Here is an 18943-nt window from a genome sequence, read left to right on the forward strand (position 1 = left end):
AATTAAGTAGTTTAAAATCATTTGCATTTTTAAAAACAATCCCCAGGTGATTTAAATGCATCTGAAGTGATCAGACCATGTGTGATATGATATTGAGAGTGATGAGCACAAAGAGATAGATTAAAAAGAATTCATAAATGGCTGGATTCTGGCTCAGCAGTAGAGCGCTCACCTAGCATGTATGCAGCCCTGGGTTCAATCCTTAGCACCACATAAAAATAAATAAATAAAGGTATTGTGTCCAACTACAACTAAAAAATAATTATTAAAAAAAAGAATGTATAATATAGAGTTACTAGTATGCAGTGTCATAGCACCTGTGAATGGGAGGTCAGTAGAGGAAAGACAAATCATTTAATGAGATGTGTAGATGGTCATTAAAAATTGAGATTGAGAACTTTGATGCATGAGCAAAATGGTGAACATGCAAGTGGTATGTCCAAAGTAGTATTGAATCTATCAACACTTAATAATGATAATGATGTGGATGTCATTGGAGTAATTGGAAGGCAGTGTTATGAATGGCCTATGCGTTCATGTATACACAAAGAAAAGAGAATAAAGACTAGGAAGACATTAAGGAACTTACATTATTATATATTATACTATTATAAAAAGGGGATGGAAAGCATTTACTACAAGGTCCACATTCAGTACCTTTTCTGTCATATAGTCTTGGTGTCAGACTGTGGCAATATAGAAGGCAAGAAACTAGAAAGTCACTTTTCCATTTACCTCACATGTACATCCAAGGAGCTTGGCCTAGTTTCATCCAAGTAAATCCACCAGAGCCAGGTTGGGCTTGAAATACGAACAGAATCAGACAAAGTTTCACACAGTAAAAATAATTTTAGTAGCATAGGTAGCCAAGGTAGCAATATTAAGACTCCACGAAAAGTATCCTTCATTCACCAAGATGGCAGTGATAGTGTGAGCCGCGGTATCTGAAGTTCAGCAGCAGTTACAACCCTCATTGAACTAGTGCATCAGAACATAATTTTGGCTATTGGTTGACCGCATTGCCTTTTCTGCTCCTGCCCATTTTTCTATCTGATTACTCCAATCTCCGTAGCGTTTCTATGTTAGCATCAGTTTCCATTCAATAAAATTATTTCCTGGTGCCAATCAAAATTCCAGGCTAGCTTCACTGTGAGGCCAAGGAGAGACAAGAAAGGGACACTGAGCAGAGTATAACTGGACATTGAAAGATGTTATCTTAAAGAGAGAAAAATACTAAGAATGACAGAATGATGTACAGAACCAAATGCCAAATTAAATGTTCTAGAAGGACCAGGAATCAGTGGGGGTCACTAAGTGTTGAAATTTTCAAAAATGTTAGTGGCTTTGATGAGACCAGATTCTTATCTGTGATACTGTTGAGGTCAGAAAATAATAAGAAATAAGTGGGAAACATGGCACTACAGTGAAGGGAAATAGAAAGTGTTTAGAGAAATATGGAGGACAGTAGGCATTTGTCTACTGTCCACTGTGATCTTTTTTCTTGTAGGACACATCCTAATAAAAATTTTCAAATAAAAGAGTAAACAAGTGACAGGAGAGGTGAGGAAGGACTCAAGAGAGAAAAAGAACAGAAGAAGTAAAAAGTGAAATTTGAGTGGGTGAAGGAAAAACAAAAAGGAGGGAAAGAAATAGGCAGAGTATAACAAAGACATAGAAACACAAGTCAAAGCACAGGGATAGAGGAAGTACCAGAGGAAGAGGGCCAGAAACTAAATGAGAGTCTTCGAGGCTTTCCCACAAATCAGTCAGTTTGCTATTGAATATGCCTTTGAAAACATATTTTGATTTTCAATTTTACTTCATAAATTTTTTGTTGTTGATATCATGGCCTGATTTTTCTTTTAATATTTAAATGTTACTTTATTTTCATTATTCTGACAATTAGAACAAATTTCTCTAGAAAACTTGCTGATTTTATTTGAAAAAAAACATTTCTTCTCCAGTTGTTTTTGGTTTGGTTTGGTTTCTTGGCATAATAAAATTCAGACAAAGACTAAATTATGTATATTGGCAATATATATAACACCAGTATTTCCAGTTGTTAAATGAATTTTTGTATGAAACAGTTTTACTTCTGTATAGTCCCAAGTCACAAAGTAATTGAAAATTCTCAAATAAGTTTTTTTTTTGTGGGAACTTAATGAAGTCATAAATGCAACAAAATGTAGGGGAGGGATATTTTCTACAGATTTTTTAGGTATTGTCAGAAGAGGATGGAGGCTCAGAGGAGTAAAGATTTAAGTGACAGATCTTAAATTTGATCAGAAAATATGATTAATTAAAAGAATAGTCTTTTATTGGAATCAGAGAAATTGTTTATATAATAATCGTTATTTATTATGTACTAAAACTCAGTTTTAAATTGCTTACCATTCTAGTTCAGAAGTTAAAAGTTATGATGATGATAGTAAGTTTAAAAAGATAAGAAAGCATCACTAAGGGGAAGAATTCAAGTTAAATTATTTTTCATCTTATTTTTCTTACCATATATAATGACAATAATAAAATATATAGATAATTCATTTTAAATATTCCTTTACATCAGCTATGTTGGAATCCAAATTTAAAATTATTATAAATTAAACAGTATTTTAATTTAACTTTCTGTATAAATAATAGTATATACTATAAAAATTCTTTCCTTCTTACCCATAATATTTTCAAAGAAATTTCAGAGATCCTTAAAATATTTTGGACTTTCTAAAGCAGAAAAAAACACAGTAGTACAGGATTGATAATAACAAAAGTAGCAGTTGATTGATTTTGGAGGTTTAACTTTCCAGTCTCAGTAAAATGTTGTTTATATAAGTTTGCTATGGACACATGTATCAACCAGTTGAATAATTATGTGCTTTTTCTAGAACTAAAAAGCATGAAGATCTGAATTTCCCCTAAGAGTACCAGTATTCCCTATAGGACAAGTAAAGTTGTTCTACTGGGCACTGTGGATTTGGACATTTGTCTGTATTATAAGATTTATACACTGTCTTGATATTGAAGTTCTACCTTGTCTTAGAATCAGATAATATTGTACCTCTAACTTTTTTTTACTTTTTAAAAGTTATTTGACAATTTATCATCCCTTGCATTTCCATGAGAATATTAGAATCATCTTGTCAATTCTGAAAGAAAGCAAAATGTGATTTTGATTGTGATTTCATTAATCTATACTTACCTTAGAGGAAAACTGACATGTTTTTCAATATTAATTCTTCTGACCAAAACACTAAATATTTTTCTATTAATTTTGGTCTTTAATTTAATTTCTCACAGAAGTCTTTTTTTTTAATTTTTTTTCACTGTATAGGTTTTGCACAACTTTTATCAGATTTATCACTGTTTTTATAAATTCTCATAAGTATTGCATATAGTGTTTTAAATTTATATTTCTGACTTTATTACTGGTATGTAAATACAGTTGATTTTTAAATATTGATTTTTACATTCTGGAGAACTGCTAAATTTATTTACTAGTTACAATGTTTTTTGGTTTTTTTTGTAGTTTCCATTGGATTTATCTTTGCGCAATCATATCAATCTTTAAAACATGTAATTGTGTCTACATTTCCAGTCTGGATAAATTCCATTTGATCTTTATTTAAATGAATTAATTAATTTTAACTCTTTGGTTTTCAATAAGAATTGCATATATTTAAGTCATAGTATGTAATGCTTAATATACATAGATGATTACTACAGTCAAGCAAATGAACATATCAGTCTTATCACTTGGCTGGTTTACCTTTTTGATGTGCTTTCTGACAACACATGAGATTTATACTCTTCACAAATTTCCAGCATAATACAATATTATTAACTATACTCATCAGGCTATAAATTAATTCACTAAATTTTTTAAATGTTTGAAAGGAAATTGATAGAGACTCTAATTTATTTAATTATGTGTAGTTAGTGTCCCAGAAGGAAGGTAATAGCCAAAAATATTGTTGAAGAAATAATGGCCCAATTTTTTGATAAATATAAATTAAGAGATCAAAGAAGGTCAATAGCCCCACCCAAGGTAAATACAAACAAAACTATACCAAGGCACATCATATTCAAATATCTGATTGAAAAAATACAGTATCCAATTAGGTAGAAAGGAAGGAAGGGAGGGGAGGGGGTTTGAGGATAGGAAGATAATAGAATGAGTTAAACATTATCACCCTAAATTATACTCCCTTTATGTGTGAAATGTCAAAGTGAATTCGACTGTCATATATGACTCATTAGAACAAATCTTTTAAAAAGAAAAATACTGTACTCAGGACAAAAATAAAACCCACATACTACACCGAGGAACAAAAATAAGAATAGTAGATAGCTTGTCAGGAATTTCCAAGTCATAAAATAATTTAAAAAAAAAACATTTAATGGCTGAAAGGAAAAAGAAACTGTGATTCTAGAAGACTAAGTGAAAATGTGTTTCAAAAATTAAGGGAAAGTCCAGTGCAGTGATGCATGCCTGCAATCCCAGCAGCTCAGGAGGCTGACATAAGAGGATGGCAAATTCAGAGCCAGCCTCAGTAACTACGAGGTACTAAACAACTCAGTGAGACTCTGTCTCTAAATAAAATACAAAATAGAGCTGGGGATGTGACTCAGTGGTTGAGTGCCCCTGAGTTCAATCCCCAGTTTATATATATATATATATATATATATATATATTTGTAAAAGAAAAGGAGTAAAGATGTGACTAAATACAAAAGGTGTTATTTTCTCAGTTTCTAGTGTCTTTACAAAGAACTGACTCTTTGAAGCACAAGTAATAGTAATTGCAAATTTTGCAAAAGAGACAAAATGGAGAGAAGTATACTGTTGGAAAGTTCTTACATAACACATACAGAAATTTTTATTATTTTCAGGTAAATTTGTTATAAATTAAAACTGCATACTCTAGACTTAGAGCAAATATTTAAAAAATAGGTTTAACTAATAAACTGATACTAGAGGTAAAATTGATTTTTTTTTTTGTACCAACCAGACTGCACCCAGGTGCACTTAACCACTGAGCTACATCCCCAGCCCTTATTTATTTTGAGACAGGGTCTCTCTGAATTGCTCAGGACCTTGCTAAATTGCTGAGACTGGCTTTGAACTCAAACTCCCCAGCTGCTAGAATTACAGACATGTACCACCATGCCCAGCCAAAATTGAATTCTTAATAAACAATACAAAAACATGCAACAGAAGAGTAAAATGAATCAAATAAGAGTGGGACAAATAAAACACAACAATGGAAATATACAGGGAAGCCTTCCTCTGGTGAGCAAACTCCTGGGGGTGTGGGTAACTGGCACTTTGTTTCCCATACTTAGAATGCTTGGCAGTTTCTCCTAAAAGCTAGTTATATAACTAATAGAGGTGCAATATATAGTTGCTCATGGTAATGTTTTTTTTGTGAAGAGGCTCTGTGTTATAGCTTTATCCACCTGGACCTTCATCTCAAATACTTAGCTCCTGAGAATAAGGAACACCAAACAATAATGTAGTTATGGCACTAATGACATAAAGTAACCTACTGATATAAATAAAAGTTGGCAGTTTGGCCTCTCTGCCATTTTGTCATCTTCCCTGCCTCTGCATCTTGTTTCAATGTCTCCTTTTGCTTTTCCTTACACAACAAAATAGCATAGATGGACGACTTAAATAACAGAAATTTATTTTCTCAGTCTCAAGGCCAGAAGTCTTATGGTGAAGATCTAAGGAGGGACTTTTTCTGGCTTGCCTTCTCACTGTGTCTTCCCATGGCAGACCAAAAAAAAAAAAAAAAAAAAGAGCAAGTTTTCTGGTATTTCTTCTTATAAGAATCGTTAATCTATCATAAGTACCCATGGTCATGAAGTTTTCTTGTTGCTGAAAGCTCAGTCCTTGTCCCCAATGCCAATTCAATAATGAGGACACAGTTTTGAGAAAAAGGAAAAGAAGGTTTATTGCCTTGCTAGCAATGAAGAAACACAGGGGACTCCTGTCCCAGAGGCTGTGAATCTGGCCATCAGCAGGCACAGGCTTTTAAAGAGGTGATTCAAAGGCTACATTCCACATGTTCTTTGTTGGAGTTGTAATTCACTTGTTAATTTGGGAAGTAGTCATTTCTGAGATCTTCTGGTACCATCCCCAAAGTCTGGATTTTTTCATTTCTATGGTGTGTTTGCAATCAAGGACAGATAAATCTATCTAAAATGAGGAAGAAAGGTAATTCTGTTTCCCTTGAGATTAAGAAGTGAGAGAGACTAGGGAGGAGCAGGAAGATCAGAAGAGAAAGAAGCATGTCCATTTAAAAAATAAGTTGCAGAGGCAGAGCAGCAAGTGCTATATTCAAAGAATAAAGTTGACTGCTATTACAGTTCCCCACTGTCAATTTCTACATTCCACTTCTATGGTAAATGGGTGATGATATCTCTGAATTGCTTCCTGCTGAGGGGGATGAAGTTGGGGGAAGTAACCCAAAGTCTTATTCTCTATCAGGTGGGGCATGGACAATTAAGGGAACCAACTTGGCAAAATGCTCTTCTAAGTTTTACATTTAACTAAGTTGAACTTTTACAGTACAATTTAGAATGCAGAGCATATGGTAATAATCATAGGTCTGCATGGATTAACAAAAATAAAAGTATAGCCTTAAATCTCTTACATATTTAGAAAACAATGCTAATCATAGAAATTGACTTAGTCAAAGCAAGCAGATATAAGACAGGTCTTCAGACAACAGTGTGGCCCTTCTACATGAGATACAATGTATAAAAGAGAGCACTTATTGGTTATATTGCCTGTAAATTGCGTAAACTTTCATTTATAAACTTTTATATAACACTTGGATGAGGCTTAGACAGATAGTTTTCAGATACATACACATAATTAGTCACTTATATTTTGGATTATTACAACCTAAATAACTATTGTTTGTTTAACCAGTTATAATCTAAATAACTGTTATAACCTAAATAACTGTTGGTTGTTTAACCAGTTACAAAGCAGTCATTTAAGACTTTAAAACAAGTACAGACCCCAGTTCCTTTAAGATTTAGTTTTCCCAAGTAATAAAACCTAACAAATACTAGAAAATATCCATAGATAAGAGCAGATCAATGTTTCTAAGTTTGCTTCATATCAGTAAATTAATGTCCAAATAACTTTGACTAGGCTAATTGTAGCCAATTTAATCACAAACACAAATTCTTTAAGATTCGCCTTCCACAAACCTTCTGCAACTTAGACATTCACAACTTACATCCTTAGGTTTGTCCTCATTCATATTTCATTTTATCACAAGAATATCACTTTATCAGACAAAATATTTTCTTTTCCAGAAGTATTTCTTTTACCTTCTGATTTTTCACACTAAAATATTTTCATGCATATAACTTTCTTTTCTAGCTTTAAACTCTTCCTTAAATTCATATTCTGAAATCAACCTTATGAATGTTATCTGTGCATTTTATTTACACAACAAATTTCATCCCAGGTGAGGGTTGCACAATCCAGCATATACAAAAAACTCTGCCTTAATCTTTTTTCTCCCAAGTTACAATAAAGGTGTTAGAGCAGAGGATATTTTTGAGCCTGACCTGTCTCCATTATCATTATCTCAATGCCATCAACTTTAAGTGAATTCTTCACTGACAATTGTACCCAGGGGCTGCTTTGGAGCCTTTTTCTTATACTATGCATATTGATATTCAATGGAGGAGGCCCTTTTCTTCCTTTTTAGGCTTCCTTGAAGATCCCTTTTCAGAGACTGCCTACAATACAGGGATTGGCCTTAGTTTCTGTCTTTTTCTTTTCTGGGTGTAGTTATTTATTCTGTCGGTCTACCCAGGTATTTAGTTTGATGGGATACTATTATAGCAATAACTGCTTTGCCCCAGTGATGAATATCCCCTTGCAAAATGGGACGACCCGTCAGATCTTAAAAGGGGAGACTATTCCTTTCCCCAGGTCATAAACTAACAGTGCTGAAACCTACTGCCAGATCCTTTGTTGCTAGCACACTCTATCCTCCAGAGGCAAAAAGGGCTAGAGGGCAGGGCAGAAGCCAAGTTCTCTTTGGCCATTTTTCTACAGCCCAGGCAGGTTTTCTGGAATTTTCCCAGTTTAGGGCTGGTGTCCTTTGCCCACAGGGAGTTCATCTGTGTCTGCCTGGGACCAGGCTGGCAAAGAGTGCTGCTAGTGCCATGCTGGGTACAAAACATTGATAAAAACTCTTTCTTCTGGTGTTCTAATATCCTTAAACACAAGAGGCAGTGCCTTTTGGCAACTTCAAATTAGTTCCTGCCTGTTGGGACCTCTTATCGTGAAACTGCATAAATGCCTGTACAGGCAGATTCTTTTTCATATACTTTACCCCTGACAGACCAACTTCAACCTCAAGATTGTATAATAATTCATAAAAACCATTCAAATCCCAGATGGTGTTACAGTAAATGGTTTAGACTACTGGTAAGATCAGGGCAGCATGGGGCTGGGGCTGAGGCTCAGTGGCAGAACACTGGGTTTGATCCTAAGCCCCACATAAAAATAAAGAAACAAAATAATGATATTATATCCATCTACATCTAAAAATATTAATTTAAAAAAATCAATGCAGCATGGCCCATGTCTTAAAGGTCCAGTAACAGACAAAAAACAGACAAAAAAGATCATTAAAACCATAGGTGACAGGACACTTTAAAACAGACAGACCCACATGTACAAATTTCTTCCACTTATTTTATGTTTGATATATCAATTCCAACTGCAAGATTGTACAATAATACAGAAACCTGTTTAAAAGCCAGATCATTACAGTTAAAATTATCTTATACAGACTTATACCTATAGTTGGCTCTTTATTCAACTCACTGTACCTCTGACAGACCAACTCTAATTGCAAGATTGTACTAACAGAAACACAGAGAGACAATCAGAGAGAAGCCCCTAAACATGGCCAACAGATGGGAACCTTTAAATTGACTAGCCAAGATCTTTCCCAAAAGACTACCTACTGGCCGTGTCTTACAGTAACAGATACAACAAAACAGACAACCAGAGGGAAATCCCAAGCCCAAGGCCAGCAAACAGATGGAAAGGGGGAACAGACCAAAAGGGAGTAAATATCCCTAGGTTTTCAAGTCCCATTGACTCCTATACCAGTGGCATCACAGATGTCCTCAGAAAGAGGGACCAGAAGTTCCCACAAAGAAGAATCGGATGTGTGGAATCAAGGGTCTTGGCCTGCACACTTGAGGACTTACCAAATGGCCAAGGGAGTCATGACTTTACTGAGGTCAGATTCCTTTTTCTCAAAGTGGACCATGATGGAGCAACCTGTACCATTTAGGGAGAGAAATGGGGAGTTCCCTGAAGCAAGGAGTTTCAGCATATGCTGGGAGGATCTCTCCATCTATCCCTTTACTCAGAGGAAGAGCTTCTCTGGTTCAACCCGAGGCAAACTCACCTATCTCCTAACTCTCCTACAGTTGGCTCCTAACAGTTTCACCAGCACCTTGAATCCTCAGCATGGAAGTGTGGTTCCTTGGAGAAAAGCTGGAGCAGGGGCTGCTCTCAGGTCCCATTTGAGGTGCTAAAGTTCTTGCTGATACCTCAGTCCTTGTCCCTGATGCCAATCCCTCTCCCCCACTAGTTGAGAATGAGAACTAAACAGAGATAACAATTATCACTATTTTTAGGCAGGATGATACTGGTGGCCTTAGTCAGTGCACTAAGGCAAGGGGGAAAAATGTAATGCCTGCAGATTGGAAAGGACAGAATAGAACTATTTTTATACATACACGATTAAGACTCATGAATATAGAATTTTAATTGTAGTTATGAAATACATAAAATGAATAAACAAACTACAGTCAACTTATAAATATGTATTATAAATTTTTGGCACAAATATTAGAAAATCAAATTAATACAAAACACCATAGACAGTTGCATAAAAACATGGTATTCTCAGGTGTGTATTCAGAAAGATGTGTGCCAGAGGTACATACTAAAAGCCGCAAAGCATTGCTTAAGGGAATTATTCACTTCTAAATAAGTTATGTATCGTATTTACATATGAAAAACTTACTATTTCTAGAGATTTCAAATTACCCCAAATTAGTTGACATAATCAATGAAATCCAATATAAATTTTTGGTAGAAAGTTTGTATATTCAGATATACATATAGTTCGGTAAGTAGACAGATCAAATAATGTCAAACAATTTTGCAAAAATGAAATAAGTTCAAAAAATTCAAACAGCCTTGAGCTCTCAACCTGTAGTCCTGCCTTCTAGATTTTGAACACATGGTCCCAATAATGGTTAAAGTGAGCTCCTTAAAATACCTCCCTTTTTGGTTTCCATTTTTTCTAGAGAATTCTGAATGATACATATGGGCAGTTGATTTTTCAGTCACTACTAGTTTGATTCAATGAGAAAACAGTATTTTCAATAAATACTACTAGAAAAACTGGCTAACTATATTGAAAAAATTAACTGCAACTCTTATTCATGATATACATATAAATAAATTGAAATAATCCTTAGAACTAAATGTTAAAAGTAAAACACTAAAATATCTAGAAGAAAACACTAGATAAAATCTCTGCAACTATAGGGTATGTAAAAATTTGTTAAATGAGATATATTTAATGACCATAACATTTTAATATGTGGAAGTTCAATGAAATTGAAACATCTGTTTTTCAAACAACAACATTATGAATATAGTTGTCATTAAATATTAAGTATGATGTCGGGATGTACTGTGATTAGCATTATTTCAATCTCAATTCCACATTGATGCTGAAATAAAGGATTTGTTGTCTAACTTATACATCTAATTTTTTAAAATGTAGACATTAATTCTCAAGATGAAAGGATACTTTGGAAAACTTTCCTTAAATATCCCAGTTTATATAATATTTGTGGAAACAGATTAAATGGATGAAAAGTAGATTTACCTTTGAAAATTTTTCTTACACATTTGAATGCATCTACTCAACATCTACAAAAATTTCAAGTCATTCTTAATAATGGAAAAAAGGATGATAGATATGCCAATGTCCACTGCAGTTTTTGTACATATATCTTTATACCTCAAATATTAAAGAAACAACAGCATTAATAAGTATAAGTAATATGGACCATTTTTCTATTTCTTCCTCTGTATCTCAAGTCAAGACAGCTAAACTGTTTTTATTATGAGCTACTTAAATTGTCAATTCAAGCACTTAAACCATTACTTTCTTAGTATTGAGGGATATAATATGTCTACATATTAGGCTTTATTGCCCAGGATATTGTATTAATTATAAGATGAACACCTTAATCCATTGAAATGTGTCCTACTAATACACATCCACTAATCCACAGCCCCTTATTTCAGTCACAGGATAATAAAGTCCAAACATTAACATATAACTAGTATAGTCAAGACCCATTTCAAGCCATCAGATAAAATTGATAAGAAACTATATTTCCTTTATTCTGCTTATTGTATGTTTTCAATCCTTCATTCTTCATCCAAGATATTATCCTTGATCCTTGTCAAAATGCTATTTCTAAAACCTCTCAAATGTCCCCTTCCTTAACAACAGCTGTGACAGTCTGTGTTTTGGAGGCATTCCCTCTGCCTTCACAGCACTCTCCTCCCCCACCTCTGCCACATCCAATTAAATCTCCTTTGACTAAGTGTGAATGACAAATGCAGGAGGAAATAAATATATACTTCAGCTGTTTGTCCTATTAAACAAATTCCTGCTAGCCAACTAAAATATAGCAATTACCTTTTACTGTATTTAAAAATTTGTGACCTACCAACCCAGGAAAAAAGGAGGGGAAATCTGTTTTTCCAGCCTACCCCAAAAAATCTTCTATTGCTCAGTTGATTGTGATTCCCTATGTTTCAACTCAATAACCTTTAAATAAAAGGGAAATACAAGGTTTGACTCTACTGTCATTGAAACATGTTTACCAATTACTAAAGATAGACCTAAATTAACTCCTTGTTTAAATAAATAGCCAATTACAAGGCTATTGGATACTGGTACTGATGTTACAGTACTATCTCTTATGGTAGGAAACAAAAATGAACAAGTGTCCAAAAGTTCCCTGTGGCTACCATATGCTACCCTTTCCAATCACAACAAATCATCATTCATGTTTATTCATTCTCCAAAGTCAACTCTTAAATACATTTAAAAATTTATTTTAATAAATCCCTAGAAAGACATAAACATGATGATGTTAAAAATAAATCTAATAACCATTAGAGACAAAAATATCCAGCTTTTTAAAACATTTAATTTCAGTATTCATCATGACTATTAAATTTTATGCCTAACATTTCCAATTATATAGGCCTATCTTGTGTCTATACTTTATATACTTAATATCAAATTGACATTTAAACAAATAAACACTCATCAATTAACATTTAAATAAATATATAAATCCAAATAGTTTAATTCAAATCAACTAATATAAATGTCTTTAAAATTCTAACTCATTTTTTTTTTCCACAAATTTTTCTAGGTGGCCAAAGTCTTAAAAAAATGTCTAAAATGTAATATGATATCCATTGCTTCTAAATTTTTTTTTTTTTTTTTTTAGTGAGAGAGGGGAGAGAGAGAGAGAGAGAGAGAGAAGAGGGAGAGGGAGAGAGAGAGAGAGAATTTTTAATATTTATTTTTTAGTTCTCCGCGGACACAACATCGTTGTTTGTATGTGGTGCTGAGGATCGAACCCGGGCCGCACGCATGCCAGGCGAGCGCGCTACCTCTTGAGCCACATTCCCAGCCCCTGCTTCTAAATTTTTTAAACACAAAAAATTAATGCTATCATTTACATTTTTCTAATATTTTTATTTTTTACAGTTAAAATAAATTAACATAAATAAGATTGCTCTTCATAAGCATGACTTCTTAAATAAATAAATTAAAAATTACAGCTGATGCCTAACTGCTTTCTCTTTTTTTTTCCATTGTTAAAAAACTGATAGGTCTCTGCCTCCATTGTTTATTTAACTCCCTCCTTAAAACAGACATTACAAAAAATTAAGAAAAATTGTCAACAATAATGATAAATCAACTTTCAATATCTAATATGCCATTACCATCAGTAGTTTTTGTTAAAAAAACGTATACTTTTACAATAATAATTACTATTTATAATCAAAATTATATGTATTAAAATACTTATATTCTCCTCACTTTCAGTCCATAATATTTTGCCTTTTGCTGATATGTATACTCAATTAATTGTTAATGGTCATACTAAAATTTTATCTTTAACAGACACAAATATTCATGTTTTATGCCTTACTTATTTAAAAAAAAAAAACAATATTACTTCTCCCATACTTACAGTTTTTCTCCTACTATCAAACTACATTAACAATTTTTTTTAGCACCAATTGCTTTTCACATGGCTCTTGATGGACAATTCTCTGTTATGTCATGTTACACATTTTCCCTTTCCCTTGATTTCTACCATTTCTCTTATAAATCAATTAACAATATATACAAATAAAGATAAGCAAAAAATACTTGTTTTTATTAATGATAAACAAACTGCCTCAAATCTCTCCACAACAAACTAAATTAACTGCCATTATTCTACCATTAAAATTATCATCTACAACTTTAAACATCATTACAGCATTACATATATTACAGCATTTTCCAGTACTACAACTCTGATTATCAAACCTCCCAATCACAGTGGACCCTTGGGGAATCCTCAAACAACATCCAAACCATAGTAACATGTATTGTGTTTCAGTTTCTATAACATCAGAAAACTTTCATCACCTCAAAGCAATTCAAGTTTGATCAGTCATACTTTGAATTTCCCTGCTGAAGTACTGCAGGCAGACTGTGAAATTTTCATTCTGCTGCCTTAACTAGAAGCCTCTTGTATATCTTTTTTACCTGCTTTATTTTACCAGTACCTTTGGACATATTAAACAGAAATAAATAAACAAAAGAGTCTTTACAAGGAGGCAAGTACAATTGAATGAACTGCCAGGACTTTTCCACCTTCTAAATAATAAGTCACCACCATATTTTATATATAACTTCATCAATTTATTTCTATTTCTTCCTAATTTTATTAGCCATAAGAAATTCCACATGTCTAGACTATACAGCTAGACTTTTTCTTTTTTTAATAGCACAGATATTTTATTCCATCATTGAGACTCAGGAATATTAGATTATTAACAAGTTTGTCATGGCTGTCTATATAATGCTCTGTTCTTCTAAAAGGAAGACTATGTAATGCCACCAAGCATGATGAGCTTACCTTGCCATTAAATTCATTATAGTTCATATTAGTCATTTACCATCAAGAATAAATCTATGTTTTATATATATTAAATCTAAAGTATCTTCATTTAGAACATTTCTACTACCTCTGCAGGGATTATTCATCAACCCTTAGATGAATCAATTAGGCAGGCACTCTTTTTAGCGTAAGCCTGTTAAATTTCTACTTTAACCATTGTGTGTCATTATTTAGAATGAGAATACATACTAAAGTTCATAGTTTTCAGGCCATACAATTCCCTCCATTAGACTTAATTGACTCCCAGTTACAATGTTACTCCATTGATCATGCAGTCACAGTATCTAGGTTAGCAAAAACTCATCAAGTTTCCAGTGTTCATCTGATGGCAAGATGCCCTAATTATTTATCTGAAATCTCTACTTTCTAGGTCATTGGGCCCTGTTCTCCCACCATTGGACAGCAAATGTGTTGCCTTTCACTTAATTGATAAATATTATATCTGTCAGGTTCCCAGGAAATATCTCATGGGTCATATCCTACTTTATGCATTTTCTTCATCTTAGCTAAGTCAAATTTATTTATTTGGATTTTCCTAATAGGGTTCCTATTCTGATAATGCTATTATAAAGATTAAACAATGTTTTTAGCCATTTTTCCTGTTTGCCTTTATTAATTTACTTTGCTTAATCCTACAGGTTTGAAGCTATATTACCTAAATTTCATTCATAATATTTGCCCCCCATAATTTGCCTAAAAAAAGTCTCAACTGAAACAAAGTCAAACCAGTATCAATCTTAAAGATTCTCTTTTCTTATCCTTTAGCACATTAGTTACTTCATAAGACTATAGTCATAGATTTAAAGTGTTCTGTGACAACCAAACTCACAAGAAGTGATAGACTCACCCAATGTCTATTTAGCCAAGTATATTATCCAGGTATATGTAGCTTTGAGCAAGAACACCACATAGGAAAGTAGCAGCACTGTAAGGCTTGGATACCCAAAGGTACCTTCCTATGCCCCATCACTAAATGCAATCTGATATCAGTACAAATCAAATTAGCACAGAGACATGAAGATTGAGGGTCTCTCAGTATGAGTTAACATAAGTAATTTGTTTATCACTTTGCATCTAGAGGGATATATGACCTCCACTGTCAGTACACCTATATTCAGTACATTATACCATATAAAATCTTGATAAGTGTAACAATATACCTATGATGATTTCAGATCAGCAATCAGTTCAGACCAATTCCAGAAAACTAAATGACTACTATGCATTGTTATCAATCACTTAATTGATAATATAATACCTGCCAGGTTCCCAGGAAATATCTCATGAGTCATATCCTACTTTATGCATTTTCTTCATCTTAGCTAAGTCAGATTCAGTTATTTATCATTTTGATGTTCCATACTTGATTCATTCCAGCTTCCAATTTTCTTCTGAAGATCCACCAATATTTTTTATTAACCAACTTTTCCTAATTATTCTAACTAAGCAATACATTTCTTCCTAAGAATGTATGCTAACAAAAAGAGAATTCCATTTCAAGGTTGTCTAAATGTTAGTTCCTCAGGGGGAATTTCAATGTAGAGGAAAAAATTACACTTAAATTGATAACAGTTTCCATACATGATAATATTTTATAATAGCTGAGATTTTGTTTAAAATAATCCTGGTAAATTACATATTATATGTGTAATTTAAAAGTTAAAGAAAGAGTGAAAAATATTTTTGTTTCATGTACTCTGACTAAAAAATTTTGTACCATGTAAATGAAGAAAATTTAGCTTTTGACATAAATCATTGGAAGTATTTAAGAATTACCTTTAAAATACTAATAATAAATTATAAAAAATAATATATTAAATAGAATAATGAATATGCTAAGATTATTATGATTTAGTTACCTTTTGCACAATGAATCATGTATACTATATGATATTGCTGAAACTTTCCTGCAAATACAGATGAAATTTAAAAGACAACAAATTAAATCATGTGGTTTATTTTTAAAGACATTTTTATTTTGTTTTGTTATTGAAGACCTACTGGAAACAATCTTAAGACAATGTAGACAATTTGAGTTTTTCCAAGAAACATTTTTGATAGATGTATGATAAAAATTATTTATTGTATGTCTATTCTTTAGATAAATCTCATGGTATTTTTCTTGGAACTGTTGACTTATTAAAAGCTAAAGTGTTTTACAAATGCTCAAGCAAAAGCATACATTCATTCCTCAAAAAAATTAAACTAAATTTTCATTTGATATTATTATTTTTTCAAAGTAAATATGCTGAAAAAATACATTGCTCAAGAAATATGACTGTTTTACTAAAAAGCTGAGATAACTATTTCTATATAATAATAGTAAAATATAATATTGTGCCAATGAAATCTCACTCATTAATTTACTTCCTATTCAGGAAAATGATCATTTTAATAAAGAAAAAAATCCCCCACCCCTTTATCTTACTCTCTCTCTCTCTCTCTCTCTCTCTCTCTCTCTCTCTCTCTCTACACACACACATAGAAATCATTGTCACGTTTTTTATTCCTATCTTTAATAGTAAATCTGTTTCTTATTTCTTAGCTAGTCTCCTTGCTTTCTGCCCAGTCAATTCCTACCTCAAATCATAGGAATAACAATGCAATCATAAGGCTGATCTCTGAAACCACCTTTATTACACAAAATATTTTAATATTTATACATTAATAAATATAATGTAACGTCATATTCTTGATAAAATACATTCAGTTGTATAGATGATCTATGAATCATTTTGATGTTTCATACTTGATTCATTCCAGCTTCCAATTTTCTTCTAAAGATCCACCAATAATTTTTTATTATCCAACTTTTCCTAATTTTTATAACTAAGCAATACATTTCTTCCTAAGAATGTATGCTAACAAAAAGAGAATTCCATTTTTAAAACTCAGCTAGAGTTTCTGTGCATGGCAGAGAAACACAAAGACTTATTAATTTGCAAATCAAGAAGAGTGGGCTATGCTCATTTAAATATATAAGTAAATATATATGCCAGCATCAGTTAAAATTATTTCTCAATAAACATTTCTCACTGTTTCACTGTTTAAAATTGCCAATTATTTCTTGTAAATATGGAAATCCCTAGGTAATCTAACTAATTGGCCGAAGCTAAAAGCTTAGATAAAATTGAGCACAATGTTTTCAAATAAGTTTCTTATGGGCAATATTACCAAACTTGCACTGGGGCCATATCCAAGGAAACATAATGTAAAGTTGGTTTTGTTCATGCAGAGTTTATGGACTGTGTGTTAAAATGGCAGAGTAGTGGCTAATTCATAGCACTGGAGTGTTTCCTTTAAGACTAGAAAGAAATAGTCTGAAAGCTCTGTGACAAACGTTTATTTCTTCATAATTTTTCTTACGGTACCTATAACCTCTTTGTTCCTCAGGCTATAAATAAAAGGATTTAGCAGGGGAATTATTATTGTGTAAAATAAAGAATACATTTTTTCCTTGTCCTCAGTTGGTCCAGACCCATGGTGCACATACATCAAGAAGAGCGTGCCATAGAACAAAGAGACAGAGAGCAGATGGGCCCCACAGGTAGAGAAGGCTTTGCTTCTGCCCCTTTCATTCTTCTTTTTCAGGATAGCAAAGATGACATAGCAGTATGAAATGATAATAGTCATAAAAGTAAAGATTTGTATAATGGCTGAAAAGATTAAAACCAGACGTATATTAACTGTAGGATCAGTACAAGAAATTTTGAATAGTTGTAAAATTTCACAATAGAAATAATATATGATATTGGACTTGCAGAAAGTTAATCTAACTAACAAACCCACATGAATTGCTGAATGCAGAAAACCAACTAAATATGAAGCACCTATAAGCTGACTACAGAGGCTGTTGGACATCATCACTGGATACAGCAAGGGATTGCAAATAGCCACGTAGCGGTCATAGGCCGTCACTGACAGAAGGAAACATTCCGTGGTAGCACTGGAGCCAAAACAATAAAACTGTGTTAAGCACTCAGCTAGGGATATCTTATGATTCTTAGATAAAAAGTTGATAAGCATCTTGGGGGTCACAGAAGATGAAGTGCTTGCATCAGCCAAGGCTAAACTGCTGAGAAATAAGTACATGGGGGTGTGAAGGTGGGGGTCCTTCCAGATGAGAGCAATCAGGCCAAGGTTGCCCACCATGGTGATGAGGTAGATCACAAGAAACACCAGGAACAGGGGCACCTGCAGCCCTGGACGGTCTGTAAGTCCCATGAGAACAAACTCAGTCACCAGAGTCGTATTTTCTTCTTCCATATTTGATCTGGACAATCACTAAAATGTAAGATCAAGTAATAGAACAGTCAAAAATGAATCATAACAATAGTGATTGTTTTTGTGATTATATGTTCCTAAGAGATATTTCTCATCTGATTAGTAGTTTTAAAATTTTACTTTTGTCTATTTTATATCTATTTTCAATTCTCCACAATGAATTATCAAACTGATAATTTAATACTTAGGGAACAAGAGATATTTTAATGTGTGAAAACATTAAAAATATTATTTATCTAAATGTAAAATAAAAATTTAGGCTGTTTCTCTAAAAAATTAAAAATGAGCATAAGAAACAATTGTGACACCATGCTATT

The 18943-nt window shown here is 32.9% G+C and overlaps 1 protein-coding gene across 1 annotated transcript; it reads right to left on the reverse strand.

Annotated features, from left to right (window-relative positions):
* Window positions 1-17684: 17684 nt before the first annotated feature.
* Window positions 17685-18617, reverse strand: LOC101965376 (olfactory receptor 5AC1). Its single transcript, XM_005336771.3, has one exon. The coding sequence runs from the start codon at window positions 18606-18608 to the stop codon at window positions 17685-17687; it is 924 nt and encodes a 307-aa protein (XP_005336828.2). The 5' UTR covers window positions 18609-18617.
* Between the last annotated feature and the right edge of the window lie 326 nt (window positions 18618-18943).

Source organism: Ictidomys tridecemlineatus, chromosome 3 (genome assembly GCF_052094955.1).
Source record: "Ictidomys tridecemlineatus isolate mIctTri1 chromosome 3, mIctTri1.hap1, whole genome shotgun sequence".
Taxonomy (NCBI): Eukaryota; Metazoa; Chordata; class Mammalia; order Rodentia; family Sciuridae; genus Ictidomys; species Ictidomys tridecemlineatus.

Excerpts from the sequence above, each read along its gene's own strand:
- LOC101965376 (XM_005336771.3), bottom strand. The coding sequence starts at position 18,608 with ATGGAAGAAGAAAATACGACTCTGGTGACTGAGTTTGTTCTCATGGGA.